The 27,181-nt window shown below is 47.6% G+C and overlaps 1 protein-coding gene across 6 annotated transcripts in view; it reads right to left on the bottom strand.

The window, feature by feature from the left end:
- Positions 1-27,181, bottom strand: part of LOC125704684 (dedicator of cytokinesis protein 9-like) — an 83,908-nt gene that overhangs the window by 49,712 nt on the left and 7,015 nt on the right. For 2 of the 6 annotated variants that reach the window (XM_048970662.1, XM_048970645.1), the window contains exon 1: positions 1,192-1,529. The exons of the other annotated variants lie outside the window; for them this stretch is intronic. In XM_048970662.1, coding sequence (XP_048826619.1) covers positions 1,192-1,392 — 201 coding nt within the window. In that variant the 5' untranslated portion in view covers positions 1,393-1,529. Of the gene's footprint in view, positions 1-1,191; positions 1,530-27,181 lie in introns of those variants that run through there. 6 annotated transcript variants of the gene reach the window in all.

Below are 27,181 nucleotides of genomic sequence, written 5' to 3'. Positions count from 1 at the left end.
CATCCTAAGGATGGATGCCACCCATACTACTGAGCACAGCCTGCGTCGGCTTTATGACTGCGGGGTATGAATCACACCGTGGTAACATTTACACAACACTAAGCTATCAAACAACATCGTAAAACCAATGAACTCAATAAAAACCAGAACAAGTACAAAGCTTCGCTTTCAGGACATGTAAGATTACAGTATTCCAGCACCAAGTCCACCCAACCAGTCCTGTGCTCTAAAAGCCCAGGGCCAACACATCCCCTAATGATAGGAGCCCCCCCCCCCCCCCCCCCAAAGGTGTCTGGGAAACGTCTTCCAGCTACTGCCTCCCTCTTGGATGTGGCAAAGTTAACAGAGACTTTCGGCACCAGTTACTTCAGACAGCGGCTCAAGGCTGGAGTCCAGCCATGAGCTACGTAAGTCTAACAACCTCCCAGCACACCCTGACCCAAGAGGGCTGCATATTATTATTATTTTTTTGCTCTTAGTAATCGGCATCAACAGAGTTATGTGCCAAAAATAATACTGGACTGAACTGACGTGGGTCAAACCAGATAAAAAAATAATTAGCCAAACAAACACATGGGTGGATGGGAACTGGTGAAAACAATTGCTTGAACCTGATTACAGAGGAAATGTTTATTTACCTGCTTTAGGATGTTATTTCTGGAAAAGTGCTGCGGAGAAGTCCGAACAGCATTACAACGCAGCGAAAATCGCTGTTTGTTTGGTCAGGTGAGGGAGGCCACATTCAAGAATCAGAAATGGAAGACAGCACAGACAGTCAAGGATGGTGCACACATGTGCGCAAACCTGTCTACGGAGTCCCCCCTCCAGCCAGACAGGAGACAAAGAACCCCTCTCTTACACGGGGGGCCCTCGAGCCTGGCTCAGACCGCCACTTGCGCAAAGACGAGGGCACGTGGCGATGAAAGCCACACAGCGGGTGGGAAGTCAGACGGCAGCAAGGTCACAGTGGGACATAACAAACGGTTACTTCTCAGTCCCCTATGATTCCTGACATCACACTTCTTCACTGATTTTATCCTGTTCTCGACCGCCACCACTAAAGACAACAAGGAAATCACAGAGCGTCAGCTGCCACTACAGTCCTGCAGGTCAAGCTGTGGTTTTCCGCAAGATGCTTTTGCTCAAGCCCCTGTTAGCCTCTTGGGAGGATGGAGGACAGGTGAGACTCACCGTCACCTGTGGCACAGATTCCACCTCCAGATCCGCGGGTGGGACGTTCCGGAACTGCTGGGGAGACTCGATCACCAGCTCTTTCCTGGAGGCTTTGGCAGTGCGGCTATGAGTGGCGCGCGAGTGCAAGGCGGCTGCTGCCCCGGGAAGTGGAGATCCGTGCGGCCGGACTCGGGACGGAGAGGCTGCCCCTGCATGCATGGCTCAGGGGAGATGGGCCGGGCCGGGCCAGTTCTCAGTGCACAGAGTCCGTTCAGCGGTAAGGCTGCGATAAGATATCGGAGGCTCCCTTCCTCGCAGTGCGCCTGGCTTCTCACTCATGCCGGCTCGGACTCCCTGGCTTGTGGTGAGTTTAGCGGCCCCTCCCACATTCAGCTGTGCAGCTGGAGTGGGATCTGGGGGGGGGGGGGGGGGGGGGGGGGGGGGGGTCGGTGGGGGAGTTTCAAAGCTCACTCACACACCCATCTTCTAGTTCGTCCCACAGGTTTGGGGCCCCCAACTGCTCTATGATAGATCTGGAACAACCTGCCAGCTCAGCCTTAAAGTGTGTAAAGTGTGTTATTGTGTAAAGTGTGTATATTTGTTCTGGTGCATTGTTTGTTTGTTTGTGCTTGTCTATATGTGCTTTGTGTGTATGCTTCTTGTGTTTATTGTTGTGACTGTATGCATGTGTGGAGGTTTTCACGTGTGTTTTACTGTACAGTATGTGAGTATATATCACTGTCTGTGTGTTTAATTCAGTGTGTGCAAATTGGTGGATTTACACAAAAAGGTTACAATGTCACTCAGCCTGCCCCTGCCCACTCACCCCCCCACAAACCCTGTGAGTCCCATCAGACCGGTGAGATGGGAGCCTCTTTCCTCTGAAAGGAACGCAAAGCTAAACTGGGCTACAGAGCACAATGGAGCCAGTGAGGAAATGCCAGAGTGCATACAGGATGTGTTCCGTATTCAGCCATCACCACGCACGAGACCGAGCCCTCAGCCCAACTCGACCCTCAGGAGATACTGAGACGTGGACGACGGCATCTGAGGGATCGTGCCGAGTTCTGAAAGTTCTGAAATTTGGAACCAACAACGAAAAGGAATCGTAACAGGAGAGAAGCCACACTGCTACAAAGCACCTCTAACTAGCATGTGCTTAGATACGCAGGGTCACTCTTTATGAGATCCACAGCCCCCCCCAACCCCCACCTACAGCTGTAATGCACATCCTACCTCTACTGCTGTGCTAAATATGATGGGAGTCTCGAAACCAGGTCATTTGTCAGTTTTACGCCATGTGGAGCAAAATGTGTTTTTTCAGTGTGGAATTGGTTGGCACCACCTGATGTAAAGAGGACTTCTTGCTAAAAGTCCTTTTTAAAGGTCAGACTTCCGTGCACCACTTATGTCGCTACAGCTGGCGAGTGACTCGACTTCTATGATGCGGAATGGGACGGGGTCTCGACTCAGACACACCCTGTGCTGCTCCAACTCACAGGGAAAAACCTGCGAATCATTCACAAAGAATCATTCTGCAGAACCACGATTTTTTTATGAGAGCCAACAAATACTGCAAACCTTTTCTGCTCTGCGTGGTGACAGGAACAGAGTGGGGGGGACAAAGATTTTTCCAGACCCCCCCCCATCCCTAGAATATATGTGTGATAGGATGCAACAGGTGCACATTTCATTATTTATCTGTGGGAAGCGGAAAATCAGACATTCGGTGTTTACTCTGAAGCAGCTCTTACGGCCTGGGTTCTCATCACTCGCTCCTGCCGTTATTCCAGCTTCATTTTCCTGTGTGATTTTAAAAACAGATGGATGACACTGCAGTTGTCCTCGTACAAAGGTTGCAATAAGGAAGGAGTCCGCGATCCGCGCACCCTTGCTGTACGGGGAACCTTCAGCTGCCAACTGCTTCCTGTCCATCACAGTCTCGTGACATTAGGATTATGATGGTCTTTTTCCAGCGAATCCCTCAGTGGTCTTCCTCTCCAGAGGTTTTCCCATGTCTCAAGCCACTATATACCATTATATCATTAAAAACCTCTGACATGTATTGCAATATTTATCACGTTCGAAAAACCCTCATTACAAAAACCAGGCTCCCCCTGACCCTTTATTTCCAAAGAATGTATCCTCTTAGCCCCACACAGCACATGGTTTTCTATTCCTGGGAAACACCCCCCCACCCCACTCCCACCCACACCAACACCCACAACTGCTGTCCTAATGTGGACACAAGGTTCCACAGTGTGAGTCTGGAAAAAAAAATAACAGGTTCATATACCAACTAAGAAAAAAATGTTACCGGTGTCCTTGGAATCACACAATGAAAGGAAAACGAGACGAAGTGAAGCGGCCTGATGGGAATTTACAGCTGAAACTGGAGATGGTCAGCAATGAGACCAAGACAGAGCATAAGACACAGGAAACCAGGGCTGGGGGGGGGTACCCAACCATTCTGACCACATTTAACATGTATGCATGTTGGTGATGTGGCTCTGACTTGAATTAATTTAAAGGGAACGCCACAATTACCCTACGAGGGAGGACACCCCTGTCTCTCGGCTCCTGCTGTCCCCTCTGAAAGCCGCACACGCGCCCGGTTCCTCAGTCACGCCCTCTTCTTCCTGAATTAGTGCTCACGGCGTTGCCCCCGACCTCCTATGGTCACCTCATTGTTCGGGGTCCTGCCATGATGATCCTTTTACTGCAGGAAACATTCGTGCTGCTCTTCGTGCCGTGGAACTTTCGACAAGATCAGCGGCATGTGCAGAGCACGCTTGTGTGTGCGTGGCTCTCCAGAGGGGGCATTTCATTTAGCATAAGCAGCTAAAGGGATCCCTCCTTTCAGGACCCTGCGTGGCTCTCCAGCGGCGGCATTTCATTTAGCATAAGCAGCTAAAGCGATCCCTCCTTTCAGGACCCTGCGTGGCTCTCCAGCGGCGGCATATGTCAAAACGTCATATGTGACACAGCTTCATTCTCCATTCCGGATACCAAGGACTTGGTGGAAAGCAAACGCTCATGAAAGCAGACGTTCCAGATATGCTCAGTAAACATTTTGTTACTATTGGGGTCTGAGATTGTAAAGCAGGAACAATAAACTGAACAACACGATTCAGTCAATTTCTATAAAATAAGTCCCTTCTTGCCATAACTGTCCCGACAAAAGGTAAAAACCGCGTTCACCAATGCCCTTTGTTTACTGTTTACCTTTGATGTGGGCTCATTTTATGGTGTCGCCTGTAGCTGCAGAAGAAACAGTCCTAAATTCATACAATCTGGAACCGTACCTTTTACGGGATGTAAAGAGCATCCATCATGCACAGGTACTGTGCGCCTTCGGAGGCTCCACATCCCCCAGCCTGCCAGGCTTAGCACATCCAGCCACCTCTTCCAGGAACCAGTGCCATTTCCCTCAATCATTCCTCATCACAGCGACTGCACCTCCCTTAGCTCATTCGCCATCTTCCGACTCTCATACGTTTCTGTGGACTTTATTGGATTTTCAAGTGACTTGCAGTAGCTCAGCGGAAGCAGGCCGATCTTTGGCGGCAACCAGACCAGCAGTCAAAACACCATTAAAATAAATTAGAGGGAAATGGGAGACTTTTCCACATGCGTGAGCTTGCTTTACAGGTGAGTCCTCCTTTGTTACTGTTCGTCACGCTAGTGAAGTTGCTGCAGCAAACTGTACTGTTTCAGACAGACTTATCCTTCAAAGCAGCTGCGTTTTAAGCCCTTGTTACAGTTCACCTGCATTTATGCTTCACAAAGAAGTAAGAACGGTTATCTGTGGGAAGGTTCAAAGGAGAACTTGCTGATTGCTGTTCCAGTGTTGTGGAATGGATTCAGAACAGGCCATCAGTAAACAAACTTGGGCTGCATGTGTGTGTTTATATATGTGCACGTGTTAAAATATGCGCGTGTGCATGTGTGTGTGTGTATGTGTGCATATGTACGTATGTGAGTGTATGTGCATATGTATGTGAGTATATGTGCATATGTATGTGAGTATATGTGCATATGTATGTGAGTATATGTGCATATGTATGTGAGAGTGTGTGTGAGAATACTCATGTTCATATGCATGTGTGCATGCGCGTATATGAGCGTGTGTATGTGTGTGAGCACGTATGTGCGTGTGTATGTGAGTGTATACATGCGTATGTTCATATGCATGTGTGCATGCGTGTGAGCTGGCAGACATCCTGATTGGTGAGGGCTCACTGCACCAGCCTGAGTAGGCGGTGAGAATGACACAGGGAAGCTGATGCAATAGCTGGGTCCCAGGGAAAACAAAGGGGGTGTAACCTGGAATTCAGCAAACATGCACACTGCCCCCCCCCCCTCCAGACCCTCTTCCCAGAAAGCGAGTTCAGATGGGACTGTTTCTCTTTCTTCTCCACTCAGCCGCTCCCACACCCCCACCCGGCGCCCACCATGAGGTTACAGGGGCTGGTGTCATGTGACTTACAGTGGTAGATGCTGTCAGTTGGCCTCCAGTCTGACTGGCAGTAAGCCACTTCCTGCTGAAACTACCAATGCATTTGAACCTTCATTTTACTTCTCAAGGAGCTCAAAGGCCACACCGTCCCAGAGCTTGCAGACCCCACGCACCAGGGGCCGGGCCCTCCCAGGCCCTCCTGGCCGCATGCTGTGTTTTCCATTAGCACTGCTGAAGGGCTCAATGTCTCGCCACCCCAGCAACCCCCACTGGGTACATGCCATTAATCGCTGTGCCATATGCCCCACCCCTTCAGAGTGCTGAATGCTGGGGTGTGAGAAAGAACCCCTGAAACCGTCCAATCAACACCTCAGCAGATGGCGTCTCAGTTATTGGTCGCACTGGAACACCCCCGACGACACCCTGGACTGCCACTCCAAACAATTCCATGCCCGCCAAGTACCATGCAGAAAGACGAGAGTGGAGAGAGTCTCCTGTGTAGGAGGGGTCATGTACCTGTTATATATGACAAGAGAGATGGAGAGGCAGAGAAAGACAAATACAGGGAGGGACCGAGAATGGCAGAGGGGGCCAATCACAGAGGGTGACAAATACAGGGTGGGCCAGGAATGGCAGAGGGGGAGCCAATCAGAGAGGGTGATAGACACAGGGTGGGTCTGAGAATGTCAGAATAGGAACCAATCAGAGAGCGACAGATAGAGGGAGAGACTGTGAATGGCAAAGGGGGAGCCAGCCACAGGGGGACAGGGAGACAGAGAGAGAACAGTAGACAGAAGGAGAGATGGTGTGAAACAGAGGCAGACGGACAGGGAAAATCACAAAGGCCAGGGAGGGGGGCGCTATAAATATCCTGTCCAAAAGAACGATCACAGCCACTTAGAAAGTTAGGGGGTTTCACAGGGTTTAGTGGTGAAACGGAATGAAAAATACCAACATCAAAGTGCTTGTAACATGTGATAAAATGGCAGATCAGCAACAAGCATTTAAAACAAGAAACGGAGATCAATGATATGAATCCTTGTGGTTACGCACCAGCTAGTCTACATTGTTACCAATGTAGGTAAGAAAAACCCAGCATAGAAAGACACAGGAGTGTGTTCAGGCAGAGTCGGTAACATTCCGGCGTCTTGCTCAGCCAAATACTCACACTGCACTCACGGACACCCTTCCTTTAAACTGGAATTGAAACTTTGGTTCTGGGGTTGGTTCTGTGATCCGTTTCCGCTCATAAAGGATCTTGTGTGAGTCCAACAGGACCCCAGAGCCAGGAGCCCGGCACACAAGCCCTTTGGTGTGGCTTCACACAGAGTCAGAACCGTACAGCCTCTCCAAGTCATCTGAATGCAGTCAGGATTGACGCCGTAAACCATCCGGCTTCTAGTCAGGTATCCGGATCAGGGCTACAGGGGGGTTTGGAGCCTATTCCAGGCAGCATAGGGCACATGGCAGCACACGCTGGATGGGATGCCAACACACCGCAGGCCACACACACAGCAGAAATGGGCGCATGCCCAATACACTTTGGCATGATGATGGTGCAGAACCCATGGTATCAACCACCCGCTATTGCTGCCCAACCCATTTTCAGCGGGCAGTCACATGCATGAGCTGCCATAGAACCAAAAGGAGCATTTTAAAAATGAACATTCTAGCAAGGAGGCTGGGTCCACTCCATCGAGGAAGCGCTCAGCCCGACCCCGCAGAGGTGACATGTTTGACTGAGTACCCCTGATCGACAGCCACCCCAGGGCACCGGACACATCACGTGCCCCCAGGGGGGCTCAGAGTGGAGGCTGCAGGTCTGGCCTCCGCCCAGGGCATCTCCAGCTCCAATCCACAAGCCCTCCCAACAACCCTCCCGCATCCCTGCTGATTTTCCAATACCCACCCCCACTAATACTCAGCTAATGAGTATTTGACCTCTGGAGTGACTGCCAGGACGGGGTGGGGGTGGGGGCAGGCTGGGTTTGCTGAGCATTCAGAAGCAGACTGCTGTCAGCCTGTGAGGCTGCTTCTGGACATGAACGCCCACCCCCCTCGAAGTGCTTTCAGGATATCAAACCCTGGTTCATTAACCCATTTTCTGTGCTTCCCAAGCTGAATATTCTAGTCCAGCACCTCAGACCAAAATCTAATCGCGGTCTACAAATCTGAGTAGCACACTGACGCTTCTTGCTGACTAGTTTAGCCTGCAGTGTGTGAATTATTCATCTACATTCCCACACCCTGACTGACATGCAGCATGTGACTGTATTTAAGGACAGAGCTGGATCTCCTGGCTGTCCGGCGATTGGAGAATTCTTTCCCTGTTTTTTAGATATTTATACCTGGTCTCAGTGTCTGCCTTCCTTCTAGGCTGGATCAGATAATGCCTTCCAGATAATACTAGCTAAAGTTTTCATAAAGAAAGAAAAAAAAAACATTTTTACAGCTGCAAGTCCTTCTTGAGCAGATGAGGTCCAAGCTAATTGAAAACCAGCTACAATCTTCCTGGAACTGGAACTAGTAACTAAATGACTTATACATGCTGGTTAACCACTTAGCTGTTTTTCACCCAGTGAGGCAGCGACAGGTTCTCACAGTATGTTCCTCTGACCACACAGTTTGCGGGTCAACGTTTCTCCGATCTCACAGTTTGAAATAGTCTATGTTCCTCTGACAACACAGTTTAAAACAGTCTGTTTCTCTGACCTCAAAGTTTAATACAGTCTATGTTCCTCCTACCTCACAGTTTGAGAGTCCGTTTCTACTTCCATCTGTCTCTCTCTCTCACACACACACACATGCACACACATGCACACACATGCACACACAAAGGAGCATTACCGAGGCAGCCGAAATGCGCTGTGCCGGTGACTGCCTCTGGCTGGCCAGTCCCTCAGCCTCGGCCGGCTCACCCCTCTCGGTCGAGCTCTTGCTGGTGTAGCCACAGTTCCGCTCGATGACAGTGCGGAGCCCGTCAAACACGACAACACTGGTGGTGCAGCCCATCCTGACCCAATCTCCGAGGGGCCCCTTTCAGAAGGCCTGGCTGATGGCCCCACTTCCACGTTGTTCCCTGGGAGGGGCTCTCCCCATCCTGGTACCCCAACCTCTAGCTGCCCAGATCCTTGGGGAAAGCACTTCCAGGGCTCCAGGAGATGGAGAAGGGATGAGGGTAGAAGATTCCCTGGTTGGAGACGAGGTAGTCACCAGCTACAGGGCATGTCCGAGCACGAGGATGCGCTGTGGATGCGAGGAGGCACTCGCCTGGTGCTGTGCTTTGTCACGCTGCTACTGTCTAGTTGCTGCTGATGCTGAGCGGCTCCACCCCTCCCTCCCTCTCTCTCATCTCACCAGCCTGCTCATCCCTCTCTCTCTGTGAAAGTCAGAGCCCCTTTTCTCCCTTTGACCTACATCTAAAACTCGCATACGGGAACCTGAGCTCACTGACATGCCCCTTCTTGGGTTGAACGTACAGATTCTACAGGGAAACTTGCAAACAGATGGTACTGACAAAAGCAGGGGGGGTCACTCTGACCGGGATTGGGGGGGGGCGCACACAAAACCACAGACACCCCGACACGCTCCCCCAAAGTGATACATCCTCAAAGCTGTCACATGGTAAATTTAATAAAACCTCAGCTCTGGAAATACAGGAAATTCAATCTCCATCTTGTCAGCTAACATTCCTAACTAGGCCTTCTTTAAATAGTCATGGTTTTTAAAATGTGGCCAAATATTTATCCAATATGAAGCCCCAACTGGACGTGTTAACTGGACATGTTAACTGCCCATGGTGGAGAGGTCCAGAATGTCAACTGGCTTGTATCTGAGCAGGTGAGATAATTCTATTCCTCTTACTCCAAGTGCTCCACAGTGCCCTCTACTGGATGACTATGATGTTGCAGAGATGGAGGGGAGAAATCAAGCGAATAGCACTTTAGGCTGCTCAGGGAAGCCTTGAATTAGAAGAAGGCAAAACAAAGTAATCAGCTGCCAGCACACGCACACACACACGCACCCACACACACAGGCACTTTGATGAACTTTGGTTTTGAACCTCAGAAATTCCCTCAGAAGTTAGTGGATGTAAGTTCACTCAAATCCCATTTACATGTCACCACAAAACCTTAAGCGTTTGATCACCAAGTGCCAGACACCAAGACCATATGTTCAAATAAAGATTAGCAATCACTTAGATTAAAGATCTTTATCGTCCAGTGTACAGAAAACATTGCAAAGCAAAAAACGGAAATCTCACTGCTCAGGCAGTGGTAAGGTAATCAGACAGGCTGATTGGTGGTTTCAGTGAAAGGTCACCTGGGCGCCCCCACATGACAGAAATACTGTGGAGGTAAATGAATCTTAATCCCCCACTGATTTCATGATCGACATCCAGCTGGTATCTAGGCACTAAAGATGACCCAGATGACACCCCCACCCCCAAGGAGATGTTGGTGTGGGAAACCAGGGTTTCAGCAAATGATGCGGGGACATCCCCTCTGAGTGACCCCTCCCAGGGAGCGTTGTTGAGCAACATTTAACGTAGTCACCTCCTTCTGATTGGCTGAAATATTTAGCACCTGATTTGAGGGGGGGGTCAGCGGACCTTCCAATCCCAGTCACTGATCTCCAATGGGAATCATCACCCCCCACCACGTTAGCTCTGACAGGAACAGGCTGCACCACGTAAATAAGATTAGGCTGCATACTGACTATTATCTATACAACAGCACAGCTAAAAAAGAACCATTTCATTTTAACAAGAGCTTTCCAAAGCACCCCTTCAGCTATCGTGATAAAAGATGGAGCCTTCAAGAGCAAGAGAGAGGCCAACAAGATGATGAATCTCTTGCTGGCTTGAGAACAACTTTTAATACACTTCTGCCCAAACACGTCAGCAATTATACCAGGTGAATTACAGCATTTGAAGAGACGCTGAGGAATGGAGCTGTCAGCTACAGTGTTTCCATTTTCAGTCAGTCCTTGTGCGATGCATCCAATACTCAATCTGTACAAAGCAAGCGCCTCTCTACACTGAACACCACATGGAATTCAGCCATCAGTTTAGCTGTATGCATCCCCATTAGCTGAGCTGCTTAAACCTGTGGGGAATCATTTTTAATTTTAAACTGCTGTTTATTCTGCTCTCATTACATCTGAAATGAATAATTCAGAGAGAACGTGCTTTCCACAAGAACAGCACCACCCCAAAGTCTGCTTGTGATGATAATTTACAGTATAATTGGGCAGCCTGTGGCAGATATGAAGGCTGCACATTTCCAGGTATGTTACAGTCCTCAGAAAAGTGCTTATTCTGCGTTAACTTTTGGTGGAAGTAGCAGAGTTCTGGCAGCCAGGGGAGGCACAGCAGCGACAGGGGAGGCACAGCGGCGGCAGGGGAGGCACAGCGGCGGCAGGGGAGGCACAGCGGCGGCAGGGGAGGCACAGCGGCGGCAGGGGAGGCACAGCGGCGGCAGGGATGTGGTTCTGCATCTCCATGGCCAGGTGACCAAACCATACGGCAAAGCCACGACCCTCCTTTGGACAGGTCATGTGACCAACCCATATGGCCAAGTCACGACTCAGACGTTCAATCCAGGAACAAATACTGACAGGTATGAGAAGCTATGTAAACTTCTCTAGCGTTCCTGTTTGTTAGACCAGTGCATGGCTATGGAAACCTGAGAGGACTGGGGGATGGTAACGGAGGGGCGAGTGAATCAGCAGAGAGTGCGTCCATATAATAAATAAATATATATATATATATATATGTGTGTGTGTGTGTGTGTGTGTGTGTGTGTGTGTGTTTGCGACTGAGTCAGTCATTGCATAATCCCTCCCACTGCAGCACAAACTCCATGCGTCAGGGGAGGGATTAGAGATCCAGTGAGAGCCAGTCTCAGAATCCAGCCACCCCAAAGACCTCCCCCCACCCCTTACACCCTCATCGAGATCGGGATCCACCTCATTGGCCAACAGGTACTAGGTATTTGTATTGGCAATACTGGTGCATCCATCAACAAACAGCACAGAACATCATTTTAAGGAAAACATTTTCAAAAACAGAAATAAAATTTTAAATTATTTAAAGCATGATCAAATCACTATTTACAAAATGTGCAAAGAGTCCAACTAGATGGGCAAGTACTGCACTGAAGCAGGTTCCCTGGACTGTAGCGGGACACACCACATAATACTGTTTTGGTATACTATGGTTTGGTATACTTCAGTGCAAGATGGACTGTAGCGGGACACACCACATAATACTGTTTTGGTATACTATTGTTTGGTATACTTCAGTGCAAGATGGACTGTAGCGGGACACACCACATAATACTGTTTTGGTATACTATTGTTTAGTAAACTTCAGTGCAATATGCACTGTAGCGGGACACACCACGTAATACTGTTTTGGTATACTATTGTTTGGTATACTTCAGTGCAATATGCACTGTAGCGGGACACACCACGTAATACTGTTTTGGTATACTATGGTTTAGTAAACTTCAGTGCAATATGGACTGTAGCGGGACACACCACATAATACTGTTTTGGTATACTATTGTTTGGTATACTTCAGTGCAATATGCACTGTAGCGGGACACACCATGTAATACTGTTTTGGTATACTATGGTTTAGTAAACTTCAGTGCAATATGGACTGTAGCGGGACACACCACATAATACTGTTTTGGTATACTATTGTTTGGTATACTTCAGTGCAATATGCACTGTAGGGGGACACACCACGTAATACTGTTTTGGTATACTATGGTTTGGTGTACTTCAGTGCAATATGCACTGTAGCGGGACACACCACGTAATACTGTTTTGGTATACTATTGTTTGGTGTACTTCAGTGCAATATGCACTGTAGCGGGACACACCACGTAATACTGTTTTGGTATACTATTGTTTGGTATACTTCAGTGCAATATGCACTGTAGCGGGACACACCACGTAATACTGTTTTGGTATACTATTGTTTGGTATACTTCAGTGCAATATGCACTGTAGCGGGACACACCACATAATACTGTTTTGGTATACTATGGTTTGGTGTACTTCAGTGCAATATGCACTGTAGCGGGACACACCACATAATACTGTTTTGGTATACTATGGTTTGGTGTACTTCAGTGCAATATGCACTGTAGCGGGACACACCACATAATACTGTTTTGGTATATTATGGTTTGGTGTGGCAATGAAGAAAGGAAGAGCTCAGCATCTTTTAAGAGGAGATATTGTGGATAAACAAGGTAAAAAGACATCGGTCCAACACGTTCATGAAGTTTTATGTCCTCATGGCGTTCCACATTTAAGCCCAAAAAAGGTTGCCAGTGGGAGAGCACTAAGCCCTAAGCCTACAAAACCTCCACACACAGACAGTCTCCACATGCATTTGTAAAAACAGAGCCAACGGAGAGGTCTGCCTGAGTCGTAACTAATGACTCCTCATTTCCACATCTTAGAGCAAAATTGATACCTTTGCACGCATTTACAGATTTGTCTACACATGTAGAGAATCCCCGTACACTTGCAAATCTCATAACACATACAAATCAGATTATGCACACGGATTCAGAATAGACCTTTACAGATTCCGGTACACGTTTGCAAAACTCAGTATGCATTTACAAATTTGATTACGCACCCATGGGTTCAGATACAGTCACACAATTCTCCATGCACATTTGTAAATGATTTCGCTACAACAATAGCCCCATAGCCAAGCCTTAATATTAAGTATAAAAAGATGTATTCAGGACAAAAGGACACAGCAGCAGCAAATATGGAAGGAGTCCAAGAAAGATTAAAAAAAAGTGTGTGGACAGAGGATCAGAAACGTGCAACTATTATGGAGATGAACTGAAATCTGATTAATCATCAGTACTACATGTGGAAAGAAGCTGTCGATTTGGTTTTCCTTTCTTGAAAACATTTGTCAGATGGTTGTCTTTGGATTGGAGCTTAAATTAATAAGTGCCACATTTCTTCAGCATTGCCGGATTGCAGTGCCCGTCCCGGCCCAACGAGGGCACACCTGAGCAAGACGGAAAAAAACACAACAAAAAGGACTTAGAAAAATGCCTTAAATGCAGCTAGAAGCTGGGATTAAGGCCGGTGCAGACAGCCAGCCGCTTGTGGAAACACTCCCAGTGCCATTAAGTAATGCAAGTCACTTGGCGATTTATAATCCAAAGCTGCTTACGGTGCCTGTGATTTTACTTTTAGCCATTTTATAGGGCTGGTGGGGAATAATGAAGGTTTAAAACAAAGGAACAGCCCTGTCCACACCAGGCTGACAGCTTCCATTTTGTGTGTGTGTGAGGCACCACAGGGTGCCCAGCGGAGGGACACACGGACATGGCCACTTCCCTCACTTTAGATAGTTACACCGCCTCCTGTCAACCACTCTCTTCAGAATCAGAGTGAACGGCATCCTGCTTTCTGCCAATGTTTCCGGTTTTCTTTGTTTTTGGGGTGGGGGTAAAATCCTGCTGAACGTTCTTAGAAAACTGCAACTCTTACAAAGTGCCCCCCTTTTCAAAAATTTCCATACGTAGGTCCAGGGGAAATTTGTGCTGATTTCTTGTTTAATTGGTGTGCGAATGATTCATGTCAGTGTGGTTGTTTATGGGGAAAATGAAGCGATATTCCCTTTTATTTAGTTATCCCCGTGTTTGTTCAGCTTGATAAATGCAGTCAGCCTGCAAAAAGGGAGTGCTTGTCAGCGACAGTGATCATCCTTCATTAAAAAGGTGACATCCACCTCGCCTCTGCTTGGCTTTTATTTCCAGCCAAGCTCCGTCTTCTCAGTATAATTTCACTTATGCTGCCAGCTCAGGCTCAGCCCGTGTACCTTACTCTGCTTTCTTTTCACACAAACCCCTGATCTAGGATCAGCGTTCCATACCCTAACCCTAACTTCAGCTGATATGACGGGTTGATATTAATAGCATGTGACGATGTAAAGGCTTGCCTGCCTGATGGCAGTATATATTCGCACATATCAAACCCATGTGGCCATATTCTTGACACTGCACTAATACAGCTGCTTTTGCTCTCCCATCTCCTGTCTGGCAGCCACAGTCCAGATAATGCATAGGTTGCCACCTAGAGGCAGATATGGGGGCTGCAATTAAAGACACAGGCCTGCTGGCATTGGGGGACAACTGGGGAAGCCGTGCTGAGCCCAAATGGGAGGTGTTGCGTGTCATGAGTGCTCATGGGTTTAAGTAATTACTGGGCCTAGGGCAAATTTAAGTGCAGCAAATGCCTGTAATCAGATGGCCGTCAGTTCGAGGCCCAGGATTGGCAGCAATGGGCTCCTGAGTGAGGCCCTTAACCCCTGATTGAAGAAAAAAAACTGCAAGCTGCTTTAGATTAAAGATTTCACTGGACAGCCTCTCGTAGCTGAACCACTAAAATTTAAACCATTTCAAGGCAAATGGCATTATAATTTCTCCAAGCTCTTAATTTTCATAGGAACATGGCAGCCATTTGTAATTCTTCAGACAGCTCGGAGCTTTGTGGTCAGGCCAACGTTTTACAGACATTCGCCGAGCCTCTTCTGGCCCATGGCTGGCACAGGGGTCGGCTCCAGTGCCAGCAGCAGGCAGGAGACACGAAGCCACCTGCAGAGGCCAGAAAGCCTGAGATCCATGCCTCTGAGAAAGCTGTTTGACTTGGACAGTCTCGGCCAACGTATCTGTCAGTGCTGTATGACGAGGCCCAAATGAAGCTGTTCCCTAGACTCTAAATAATGAAATGCAATGTAATTCTCGTCATAGCTCTCGCCTGCCCACGGAGCCCAGTTTCTTTGTCTGTGGATATGGAGAGGAAAGGATTAGAATGAGTTTTACATTCCAGTGCTTCAGTTTTTCTTCTTCCTGAAACAGGACTGTGAAGGTCTTCATTGAGCCCTTGCATATATTTTCTGTTCCCCCAAACAACCCCCGCAGTCTTATGTCCCCCCCCAACGCCCAGCAGGTCCCGCAGAGACATCCGTTCTCTCAAAGCTGTACGGAGGAAAACAGAACCCTAAACTGGGCCATCGCAGTGACACACTGTATTTTAACACTTGTGAGTGTTAAATGTGGGCAGAATCATGTAGTACTGACCCAACAAGTAGTTTCACCCTAACTCACCTATATGATATTATCGACATCATCTCCAAAGGACCAGCACCTAACAGAGCAGGACCACGTTACTGCTAACATAAGGGTTGCTAACTTTGGTCACCTGGATGCAGAGAGATATTGAATTCGAGAAAAATCTGCACGCACATTTACATAAACGTAAGAGTTTTGCTACCTTGTAAATAGTCTGTAGGGTTTGTAAACTACCCCAAAGCTTTTTATGTAGCCAATTATAGGTTTATAATGGAATAATATAGGTTTGCCATCAGATTTCTCGTGTGAGTGTGAGAGTCTGAAAGTGTGAGGGTCAAGCTAGATGTGTGAGAGCTGGCAACCCTGCAACATGGTGAGCGTAACCACTAAGTAACCTCAGTTCATGACCACTGTGGACCAGTAAGGTGGGTGTTGGGACGCAAACACTCACAGTGCAGGGGCGAATAAGCACCTACAGAGAGCACTTTACATCACCCAGAGGTCAGACAGTGCCGCTGACCCTGTGGAGCTTACGTTTCTCATCACAGGTCAAAAAAAAGCCTTGTTGAATTGTAGATGGAAAATGTAGCAAATAACATTTTCACCATTTTCCACAACTGCTTATCTGACGCAGGAATGAGGTGAGTATGGACTCGATAACAAGAAGTTCAGGAGCTTTCACAACTTCATGCAAGCTCATCTTAATCATCACTTTAAGGACAAACACGGTAATACAGGAAGAATTCTGCACAAGCAGACACAAGTAGGATGTGACCAGACTGTGCTGCTGGTGCAAGGCTAACATGCTGCCTACCAAACCTCCACCAATCTCTGTGTTTGCTGATCTAACTGCATGAGCACGGCCTCAGTCAGAACAGGAAATGGACACGCGTGGCACAGGAATTTCAAAGCTCTGTGTTACTCTGCTCCCATTCAGGGACAAACAGTAATAGGACAGGGCAGAAGACAACACAAAGCTTTCTGGGAAAGCTAAATCAAAGGCAAAGGTACGACAGGAATAGGAAAAAAACAAATGGCTGCATCTTTCTTACCACAGAAGTCTTTAGTCCACTACAGTATTCAGTAATGTATGTATCGAGAGCAAGGTCAGCCAAGTGAATCCTGATGCTCACAAACTGTTTCTTTAAATGCTCTGTGTTCGATTGTCTTCAGCATTAGCAACTTCAGCTTCTGTAATCCTCATACAACAATGTGCTTAAAATATCTTGGCCAGTACCTGTATATAACCCATCAGTCCTGTAAGACTCTTATTGATCGAGAATGTCATCTGTCAGTCAGATCATGTTAACACAGATGGATTAATGCAAGACCCTGCCAAGGTTCGGGTCCGTTTAGCTGCCAAAATAATCTGAATACTCTCTAGAATTAGAGTGTCTTAAAAGGAAATTCACCAAAAATGAACCATAGGGTCACAGTATTTGAACTCAAACCGGCAACTGATAGTATTTTGCCCAGAGGCTTTGGCACACAGAGCAGCAAGCAGAGCAAGACATGCACAGCGGCAAGCAGAGCAAGACCTATATATATAAAAAATCCCAGTCGGCAACAGCTAACAGCCAGCAGCCTCTCTCTACCACGATAATAACAATCTGAGCAGAAGGTAGGCAGTGTATCCTTGTCACTGCTTTTGATTCCAGCCTCTTCATAAAATACATCCATCTATTCAGTTGTCCCTTTTCACGGCCGTACTGGGAGAGACGCACCCTGGAGGGAAGGCGAGGCCCTTGCTAAAACATGCAGGGCGGTTAGGATTTTGTCAGTGAGGTGTATGGCGGACACGCTGAGGGATGCGGTGCTGGTTTGTGCAGGTCAGCTTCTGTTGGGGGGGGGGGCAGAAATATACCCTGTGAGGTTTCCTGGGTCCTACTTTGTGGCTAAAGGGTTGTTAAGCATTCAGTTTTACAGAATAAAGACAAAATGAAATCAGGAGAAAGTCTGGGAGTAAACGGGTAATATTAGATAATATTGTTTCATGGGATGAACACAGATACTTTTCACGGAGGTTTTCCATCTGAAAATCTTACAATGGTGTTTAAACCCTTCAGCTCAAACCTTCACCTCTGGTCTATTTAAGAACGTTAAAGGGTCACAGGCTGTGGGTATCCGGTAGGACAGTGAAGGTGGCTTCCCCCCTGTATCAATCTGGAATGAAATTAAACCGGAAGGAGAAAGAGGAACTGGGAAAGAATAGCAGGAAGTGACACAATGTTCCAAATTTGGGGAGGCAGGGAGCTGGCACCATACAGCCAGCTGCTGCATGGCCACAGACCACAATGGCAAGAAAGGCAGCTTGTGCCCAGGTATCACTGCAGTAAGAAAGCTCAGTAAAATAAAACAGGGCAGCTGAGTGTCACTCAGACTGTGTTTATTAGAAACTGTCATCATGGAAAACACACACAGAGCACGAGGCGGCTACAAGATGAACATGACCCTGCTGGGCAGCAGGGAGAGTCACTGATACAGCGTTCAGGCCCGAAGCCTTCATGCTGAACGCTCGGGGGTGCTGCGTCGCTCTGCCTCATAGGGGGTCAAACGGACACTAGGGCCTGAGCCAATATATTCAGACAGTATGTCTGGGTACAACAGCACCCCATTGGACAGTGAAGCGGGGGGTGTCTATCAGGGTCCGCACTTTCCTTCACCGCAGGCGCATTCCTGGTTACCCATCTGTTTTACGGCTTCAGACCTGAGGTCGGTAGTCATGGCTGTCAAGGGGAAGGGGGGGTTCGACTGTTCAAATACAAAAGCCGCTCAAAACAGGGCACCTTTCCGGTGTGGCTTGCATTGCCAAACTATGGGAGGTCATTAGCAAACCAGGAAGGAATTAGGAGCCCCTAATTTTAGACTTTTGGGTATATCCGTTGGCTTAAAAAGAGTAACTCTGTTCACTTAAGACAAATCATTTCATAAAGAAAATAAAGTTAAATATCCATCCATCCATTTTCCAAAACGCTTATCCTACTGGGTCATGGGGGGTCCAGAGTCTATCCCGGAAGCAATGGGCACGAGGCAGGGAACAACCCAGGATGGGGGGCCAGCCCATCGCAGGGTACACTCACACAACATTCTAAAGTTAAATATCTCTTATCCAATTCAAATTTAGCTTTACTGAGCTCTTGTTTTGCCATTTGGAAAAATACTGATTGTAGCACAACCTTTTTAAAAGAGCCCTTAAACACGGAGAGGCAGAGCGAGACGCCCTGTGAGCTGGTCCTCCAAGGGGCCTTTAAGGCATGCAAGCTCCCCGCTTTTGGCCGTCATCCGAGCAGCTTTTTCATTTGTCTTTGTGGAGAAACTCCTCACCCACATCACACGCAAGTGTTTCGCTACCAAAAGCAAAACAGTGTTGTGCATGTAGCATGTGTTGTGATACATAACACATCATTAGGCAGAGATACGGATCGGGAAAAAGGAAGGAAAGAAACCAAATAAGGAAAGCCAGAGGACAACAGGGGAGAGGAGCAAGGAGAAAAAAAAAACCTCTGGGGGTCCAAGGTCAACTGGCTGCCCAACCCCCCCTGGGCATATTAACATTACTGAGAACAGAAAAGAGTGAACTTGCTTGCTAAAATCTCGGTATAAGCTGTGATTAAGGATCAAGACAAAGTCCATCAATGAGTCTGTTATTCATGTTGACCTGTGAAGGGTGGTTTATCACTTTCAAGCTACCCCCACCCCACATGGCAGCACTGTTTATACAACCCCCCCCATCCCCCACCAGATCCTATTGGCTACGCTCCCTCCTCTTACACAACCTGTGATCTAAGGAATGCCAGGTATGCAGTTTGGCCCATGAAAAATCATGCCTTCTGAGCTCCCCCTGTAGGTGGCATGTGAAAATGCAAACCAAAAATACTGCCCCATTTTCACGTTACACACACACGTTACAGTCACATTGATGGGTTTAAAGCCAATAACCATATGTTAGTATCAACTTTTTTTAATCCTATCAAAGACGTAAATGTGAGCATATTACACCAGTTTTAGCCTCTCTGCACCTGCTTTTGCTTTGTTTTCAAATGTTTACATGGTCTGTCCCCAAGCTACCTGGCCAATGTTCTTTTTACTCTCCCCATCATGCCCTGAGGCCCTCAGACATGTTACTGTTAGACCCAGATCTGGGCTTCGGCTGACAGGCGATCATGCCGTTCCTGAGGCTGCACCCAAACTCTGGACCAGTTTACCTTTACGTGTTTGCTGAGCTGCAACGTTTCATGTTTTTCAAGTTAGGTTAAAAATGCATTTATTTTCCTTGGCCTTTGACTAGTAAACGGAGTCTTCCGTTTATGTTTATCTATTTTATTCGCTGCTGTTTGCGGTTTGTGATGTTTGTATTTCTTGGCCATGTGTAGCACTTGTCTCAATGCGAGTCGTGTGAAATGTCCTCTACAAATAAAGATGACTTGACTGATTTTGCAGAGTATCCCTGGGTCAACTAGAAGGGGGCTTGTGTTTCAGCTCTTTAACCAGTCATTGTATGATATTACCACAGCACACAGAACCAGGGTTTTCTGTTAGGCGGCAATGTGCACAGATTTGTACCCATTTTTGTTTATGCCTTTTGTTGGATTAAAAAATAACATAGGAATAAGCATATTTACGAATGAATGAAAAGTTGCATTTATACAGCACTTGTCAAGACACCCAAAGCGCTTTACAGATGCAGGAGCCACTTCAACCACCACTGCAGTGTAGCCCCCCCGAGGAGGAGACGGCACCAGTACGCTCACCACACAGCAACTAAGGTGGTGAAGGGGCAGGAGAGGATTCACAAGTTAGATACAGCGGATGATTATGAGGCCAGACCTGATAGGGCAAAGGCTGCATGGAGTAACGTAAGGGGCGTGTCTATTTCATGGTAATGTTAATGATGACGTTCATGATAACAATATTATTATTGTTATTATTCTGATTAACAACAACAGGACTTGAAGCGGTGACCTTCTGCTGACAGACACAGACGCTCAGCCTGCTAAGCCACACACCCCCCCAGCTTGATGACTGGAAGCCTTGAGTTTGAAAATGAGGAAAAATGGACCGATGCAATGATGTCATACAATAAAGAATGTGATTGGTTAAAGCAGTAAAACTCAAGCCCCTCCTTTGTTGACCCAGGGACACGTTGAACTCGGCAAAATCAGCAGGTCCAAACGCCAGGCGTTTTATCTGCTGCAGAAGCGAGGGCCAGGACAGAGGAAGCATGGATGATGGCCCTCACTGTGCAGTAACCAATTCCACAGGCCTGTGTGGCTCACAAAGCCAAACTGTACATTTACAGAATGGTACCGTTTGACCATAGTAGTAATAGAGCATAAAAAGGGATTCTAACAGAGCTTCTCTCTTAAAATATCGGCTGGGATCCAAAGCCACTCCTGAGATGAATGACTGATGCACATCAAATCGCTGGGTCAGGCAGTACATCAGGTGAAGCCTGACTGGGGTGTTGACATTTCTGAGAGCTGCAGCTCTCCACAGACCTAACCCCCCATCCTGGAAGGAGGAGTACATGAGCATACATGTCACACATTCAGAGGGGGGAAACAACTTGGCTTGACTTGGAAAGGAGGCATGAGATTATCAAACGATCATACGTATGTGAAGTTACACCCCTCGCAGTGACACCAGTCTGATCCCAGGAAGAGCCCCTCAAAAGGGGACAAACAGACGCTTTTTATGGGGTGTGCTGGATTTAACATAGCTGACACGACACAGGATGCCCCGGATGTAGGTCCGTTCATACTGACCCGGATTCCCAGTCCCTCTCTCACAGCCCAGAGGCGTCCTGATGAGGTAATCAGCTGCGAGTGTGCAGAGCCGGGTTCTGCCTGTCGAGGCGGCAAGCCCTAGCGAGCTGGCTAACCGCGCCCTGACTCAAGGTGCCGCAGATGTGAGACTTTCCACATGTTCTGATTCATTTCCTGCCCAGGTGTCCTGAGACGATGTGAGAGGGTCTGCCCACCACAGGGCGTCAGCATAACCACTGTCAGCCGCTGCCCCAAGGGGGAAGCAAGGGGACGGATTAACAGTTCCAGTACAACAGAAATACATTCCTGCTATGAGCGACGGGAGAGGCAGACTTTCGCAATCCTGTGAGCGCACAGCCGGCATGGGGCTGGGGAATTCTGGCTGCTCTCCACACGATTAATTATGGGATGGTCCATTCCAACTATTTTTGACTGTTGATCGTTAGATCACAATTGGCAGTCATGGTGAGCAGTGCCGTCATCTCTCACTAGGAGAAAATGCCCTGAAATCTAGCTACACAGTCGACTGAGGGCCTGAGTGTCACACAGAGTCACATCTGGCAGGCAATGCAGACTCAGATTCAAATCGCTCATTCTACAGTGCCTAGAAGCCTTAAGTCTATGAAGGCAGACACCAGTGTCAAGCAGGAACCACGTCCAAGACCATATTCTCCGTAGCCGTTTTGCCACTCAAACTCGGTCCGATTGTAGTTCCTTAGAGGTAACTCCAGAACCGTTTTTTAGTCCCTACTCCAGAGTAGGTATTTGAATTCAATTTAAATGTTATAGCATTTCTTCTCCAGAGAGGTATTGTGCTTGCAGCGTTTCAGTAGTCCTTGTGCTGCGCTTAGGGAGCTATGCGGAAAACTGACATGATGTCGCTCTTTGCACGAGCATCACTGATATCCTGCTGCAGTGCTTCTTAGCTCACTTCCTGTTTAAATGCAAATCAAATACAAAATCTGCCTTTAAAAGCAGGAAAATATTTCGGGGTCACATTGTCTGTTGTGAGTAGGGTGAGGTGTTTATAAAACTCAAGGATACTTTCGAGGTGCAGGGCCCCAACCGGTGCAGGCAAACACTAACAACCACCTGCTTGCTCCACCCAGGCTTCCATCTCTGTCTCCATCTACAGCAGAGTCTTGGAATTCCGACCATGTGGAAAAAAACCCCCTTACCACCTCTCACACACAAGTGTCAGCAGGCACATGGCTTCCACGTGCTGTGGGGCCTTTTTTGCTGCAAACTGAGCTCCTGACTTTGGGCAGTTCGTGTTGTAATGAGCAATTATGCAAAACATCACCCAGGCCATAGCTGTGGAAATACAGGGGACAGCAAAACCTGTGACAGACAGCTAAGCTTCTTTAAACACATCTCATCTAGCTAATCAGCTCAACAATTCCCTTTTCCTCTCCATCCGTCCTTGCAGATAAGCCAGGCTGTGAGATTAGAGGGCTAACGTCTATTCAAAATTGTATTTTTAAGTAAGACAAGACATCATAAGAAATTTACAAAACGAGAGGAAGCCATTCGGCCCATCAAGCTCGTTTGGGGAGAATTTAACTAATAGCTCAGAGTTGTTAAAACCTTATCTAGCTCCGATTTAAAGGAACCCAGGGTTTTAGCTTGCACTACACTAGCAGGAAGACTATTCCATACTCTAACTACACATTGTGTAAAGATGTGCTTCCTCAAATTCAGTTACAATGTCCTCCCATATTTTCAGTCAGTCAGTCACATTTCTATATTGCTGGAATCCTTGTAATTCCAGGACTCCATCCCCAGAATCCCAAAAGAATGCTGCTACCTGCCATAACAACAAAACTCCTTTAACTGAGGCTACCAGCCAAGCAAAAGCACTACAGAACTATTGGGTTTGGGACTCCGACATGCACGGGCCTCTTTCTGATGGGCAGCCCTCTCTAGTGGGAAGCTGCCCTCTGTAGTGGGAAGCTGCTCTCGAGCACCCACCTAGTGATCAGAAAAAGTTGTTCCACTTGCCATTGGTTTTGGAACATCTTCCAAAGCATTGCCCAATGTCTGCTAGCACATTATTCCATGATGGCTTCCAGTTACAGTTTGTTATGGTTACCTCTGCTTTATTCCAAAACAGGCCAACCCAATCAGAGGCTATACTTCACAGCAGCCCTCCTATCCCAGCTCAACGTCTGGCTGGCCACACAGGGCACAGGAACCCCACCCCCCCCTTCATCAGGCCTGTCTACCAGGACCAGGAAACGGGAGACCAGAAGCCACCGGCAGTTCCCTTTCTGGCACCGTCTGCTGTGAGCACACCATGACAAATCATCTGTCCATGTGGCACAACATTTCAGTTACATGTACCTAGAGATGGCACCGATCCAATATGGTACGGGGCTGACACCAGCAAATATGCTGCATCAGATATCGGCAGCAATATCTGCTCCAGAGATAGCATTAGTCTGAGAATCGTGAACATGTTTGTAGCGGCAGCATAACATACTGTCAACAGAAGTGAGGGTGATATGATGGCAGCAGTCAGGTCATCTGTGTGCAAATCCAGAATAATAGCCCCCCCCCCCCGCCAACCCATAACAGTCTGTTAGCCTGAATGATAACATAACATGTCCATTTTTTTTTTTTACCAATTTCTAAAAAAACAGTACTGTGCACTCTGCATGTGAAATCACTTCGTAATTTTTTTATATGATATACAAACCATATAAATTATGCTCCTGTACGTACAAAGATACTACTGCATGCACTGAGCATGACATTTTGGACTCATTACTAAAAACAAAACTAATGGCACAAAATTTTTAAAAGTTACTGCAATAAACGTGAAAGTCCACAGACACAAAGACTGCTTGGTGAAGTGAGGCTAGTTGCTGAGACAAAGATACACAGCATATACCCAAACCAAGACTTTTAATATCAAAGATGGTCAGTAACTAAAACACTGTGTATCACTTGTATGCTCTATATATCTCACATACGATTTGAAATGATTCAAATCATTTAAAGCATTGTTTTTGGCTTTGTCTGCAATTTTCTTCTGGCAAGCCCAAAAATTATTCCCGTTTAGTTGTTAATGGGCAACTCGCAAATAACCGAAACCGTGAATGTCTAATCTTCGATTGTGAGTGAGTAGCTGTACTTTACGATGAAGGACGAAAAAAGTTAAACTGCACAGTGTAATATATGGCAGGGTAGTGCTGATTTTCCTTAAGTCTGAACACAGTAAAATTTAAACCTGCCTTCAAACTTGTATTCTTTTTAAAGTTTGGTTAATTATTGCTTAAAGATTTTATCTGCGCTCGTTCATATAACCTGAAGGCTGCTGGTTCTGGTTCAGTTCCCAGGAGTTTTACTGCACACTTTAGTGAGATGCATAAGATGAAGAGCAAAGGAGTATATATAGCAAATTCTTCTGGGGTAAAATACACTGAGCAAGAGAAATAATTTAATCATCCCTCCTCTGTACCCACTTGTTCTATTCCTAAGCTACAGGGAATAACCAAGCATGGGGCAGGAACCCACTGTAAGGCACGCGCGCGCACGCACGCACGCACGCACGCACGCACGCACGCACGCACGCACGCACGCACGCACGCACACACACACACACACCTGACTGCCAACTAGCATGGGATGTTGACAAGATTCCAACTGTCCAATCTGCAAGCTCAGAAGGGTGAAGAGGTCATCTGAGGGTCTGGTGCTTAGCACCCCTGATTAATGCACCAAACGGTGCGTGAAGCAAACTCAAGAGAGAGGTATGGCAGATGGGGGAGGTCTCACCTGAACGCTTAACTCATGGGGATGGACAAGGTTAGGTGCCTCTGAACCATAAGTGAAGTTATCCAATTAACTGGCTGATGGTGTGTGAACAACAGCTTGGACCACACATACTTCAGATGGTCCATTGTCACAGCTTAGATGTAACTCCTATATATTTAGCCAGCCCAGGAATCAGCCCCCGGCTCATAGATGCCGCCCCCTAGTGATAAGGATCCAGACTCACAGGCACATAGAGACATTAGTGGTGGCATTAAACTTGCCATGACGCAGATATGAAGGAAAATTCACCAGAGGTAATTAGGTAGTAAAGTACAGTTGTAGCTAATTAATGCCCCACCCCCAAGCTAAGTGCCATGGTAATTTGAACACTCTGTCTTGTCTGGACAGCTTACAGCAGAAACAGGACCAGTACCTGAAACCTTAACCAAATCCCCTGAGAATGAGTTTGGAAACTTGAGTCTCTCCTGCCATTAAGCCGGCTGCAATGCTGCACTGGTGAGAAAATCCAGAGCAGAAATATACTCCCTCATAGAGCTCATTTCCCTACACTGTGGCCCCATTTAATCTCGGCTATAATGAGACCCAGATCACTTCTTGCTGCACAAGTGGTAAATAGCAACTGAACCACACCAGCAATGACTGCAAACGAATGCAGATGCTCCTAAAGGAGTCGAGCGTTTAGCAGAATCCCCCCGTGCTGCCCGCCTCATCTGCACATCCCCCACTAGAACCGACAGCCCTCAGAGACCCCGGGCTGCGGGTCCGCCCCTCAAAGCCGACACCTCAGGGTCAGCCCGGGTCAAGGCCTCTCTCTGCAGGACAGCAGCTGCGGCACCGAATGGCCAGATGTGGCGCTCAGTGGCAGTGTCAGGCAGAAGGATGACAGCCGTCCAAAACGTAACAGTACAGGTTTCCCCTCATACAGCTATGCGAGGCGAAGACTGAGAACAGGCCCCCCCTCCAGTATATACGGCATGCATGCAACAACAAACAATGGAGCTCATGTGCATGGGGGGGGGGGCAATGGGGGAGGGCAGTCGCCAGTCTTGTCACCATGGTGACTGGAAACACGGATGACCCCTCGAGGCCCGTAGCCTTGAAATGCAGGTAAACCCCAAAGCACAAACCAGGTGATATTCATGAGCTGCCCCCTCCAAATTCAACCCCCAAGGATCCACAAATACCAGCACTTCCTGTGACTCCTGGCAGGCTGTCATTACCTTCTGTTTCAGTGGAAGCAGTGGAATGAGATGAGGACAAGCCAACCAATTGTGCGGGAAACAAGCTGGTTATTCTCACCTTTAGCACACAAAATACCAATGAATGCAGAGATAAACCCCATGGCAGTGGAATCGCAGTTAAATCCTCACATGGCAAACGTCCGCGTGTCACTCTTGTACCGCAGTTCATTGAAAAATGGGACAAGGGACTTCACATGTGCTTTGCATCACAGAATAACCTGTAGCTTAAGTGTCTGAAAGTGAGTAAATATGAATGACCAAGATTATTGAAATTTACTTCAACCTCCAAAAAACCTCCGTAAACAGCTGGTGCTGGTAACAGATGGAGCAGCCAGTGTCACAGCAGAGGGGAGCAGCGCCGCACCCAGCCAGCACACTGACAGCCCTCTGACCAGGTCTTCAGGCCGCCAAATGGACCTACTGTCCGGTGTGAAAGACTCTCAGAATGAGTTGGCCCAGTGCAGTGAGCATGGGGGGGGAGGAAAGTTGGTGTGGGGGGGCAGAGTCCTTCCTCCACTTCCTGCAGGCAAAGCGGAGCAATCTGGGACATCCTCCGCTTCCTTAACTGGCACACCATCTGCTGCCCGATGGAGCTTTTTAAAAACAACGGCCCTGGTCAAATAATGGGAACAGGAAGAG

The sequence above is a fragment of the Brienomyrus brachyistius genome, chromosome 1, assembly GCF_023856365.1.
Source record: "Brienomyrus brachyistius isolate T26 chromosome 1, BBRACH_0.4, whole genome shotgun sequence".
Classification (NCBI taxonomy): Eukaryota; Metazoa; Chordata; class Actinopteri; order Osteoglossiformes; family Mormyridae; genus Brienomyrus; species Brienomyrus brachyistius.
This window is presented reverse-complemented; position numbering and strand designations above follow the sequence as displayed.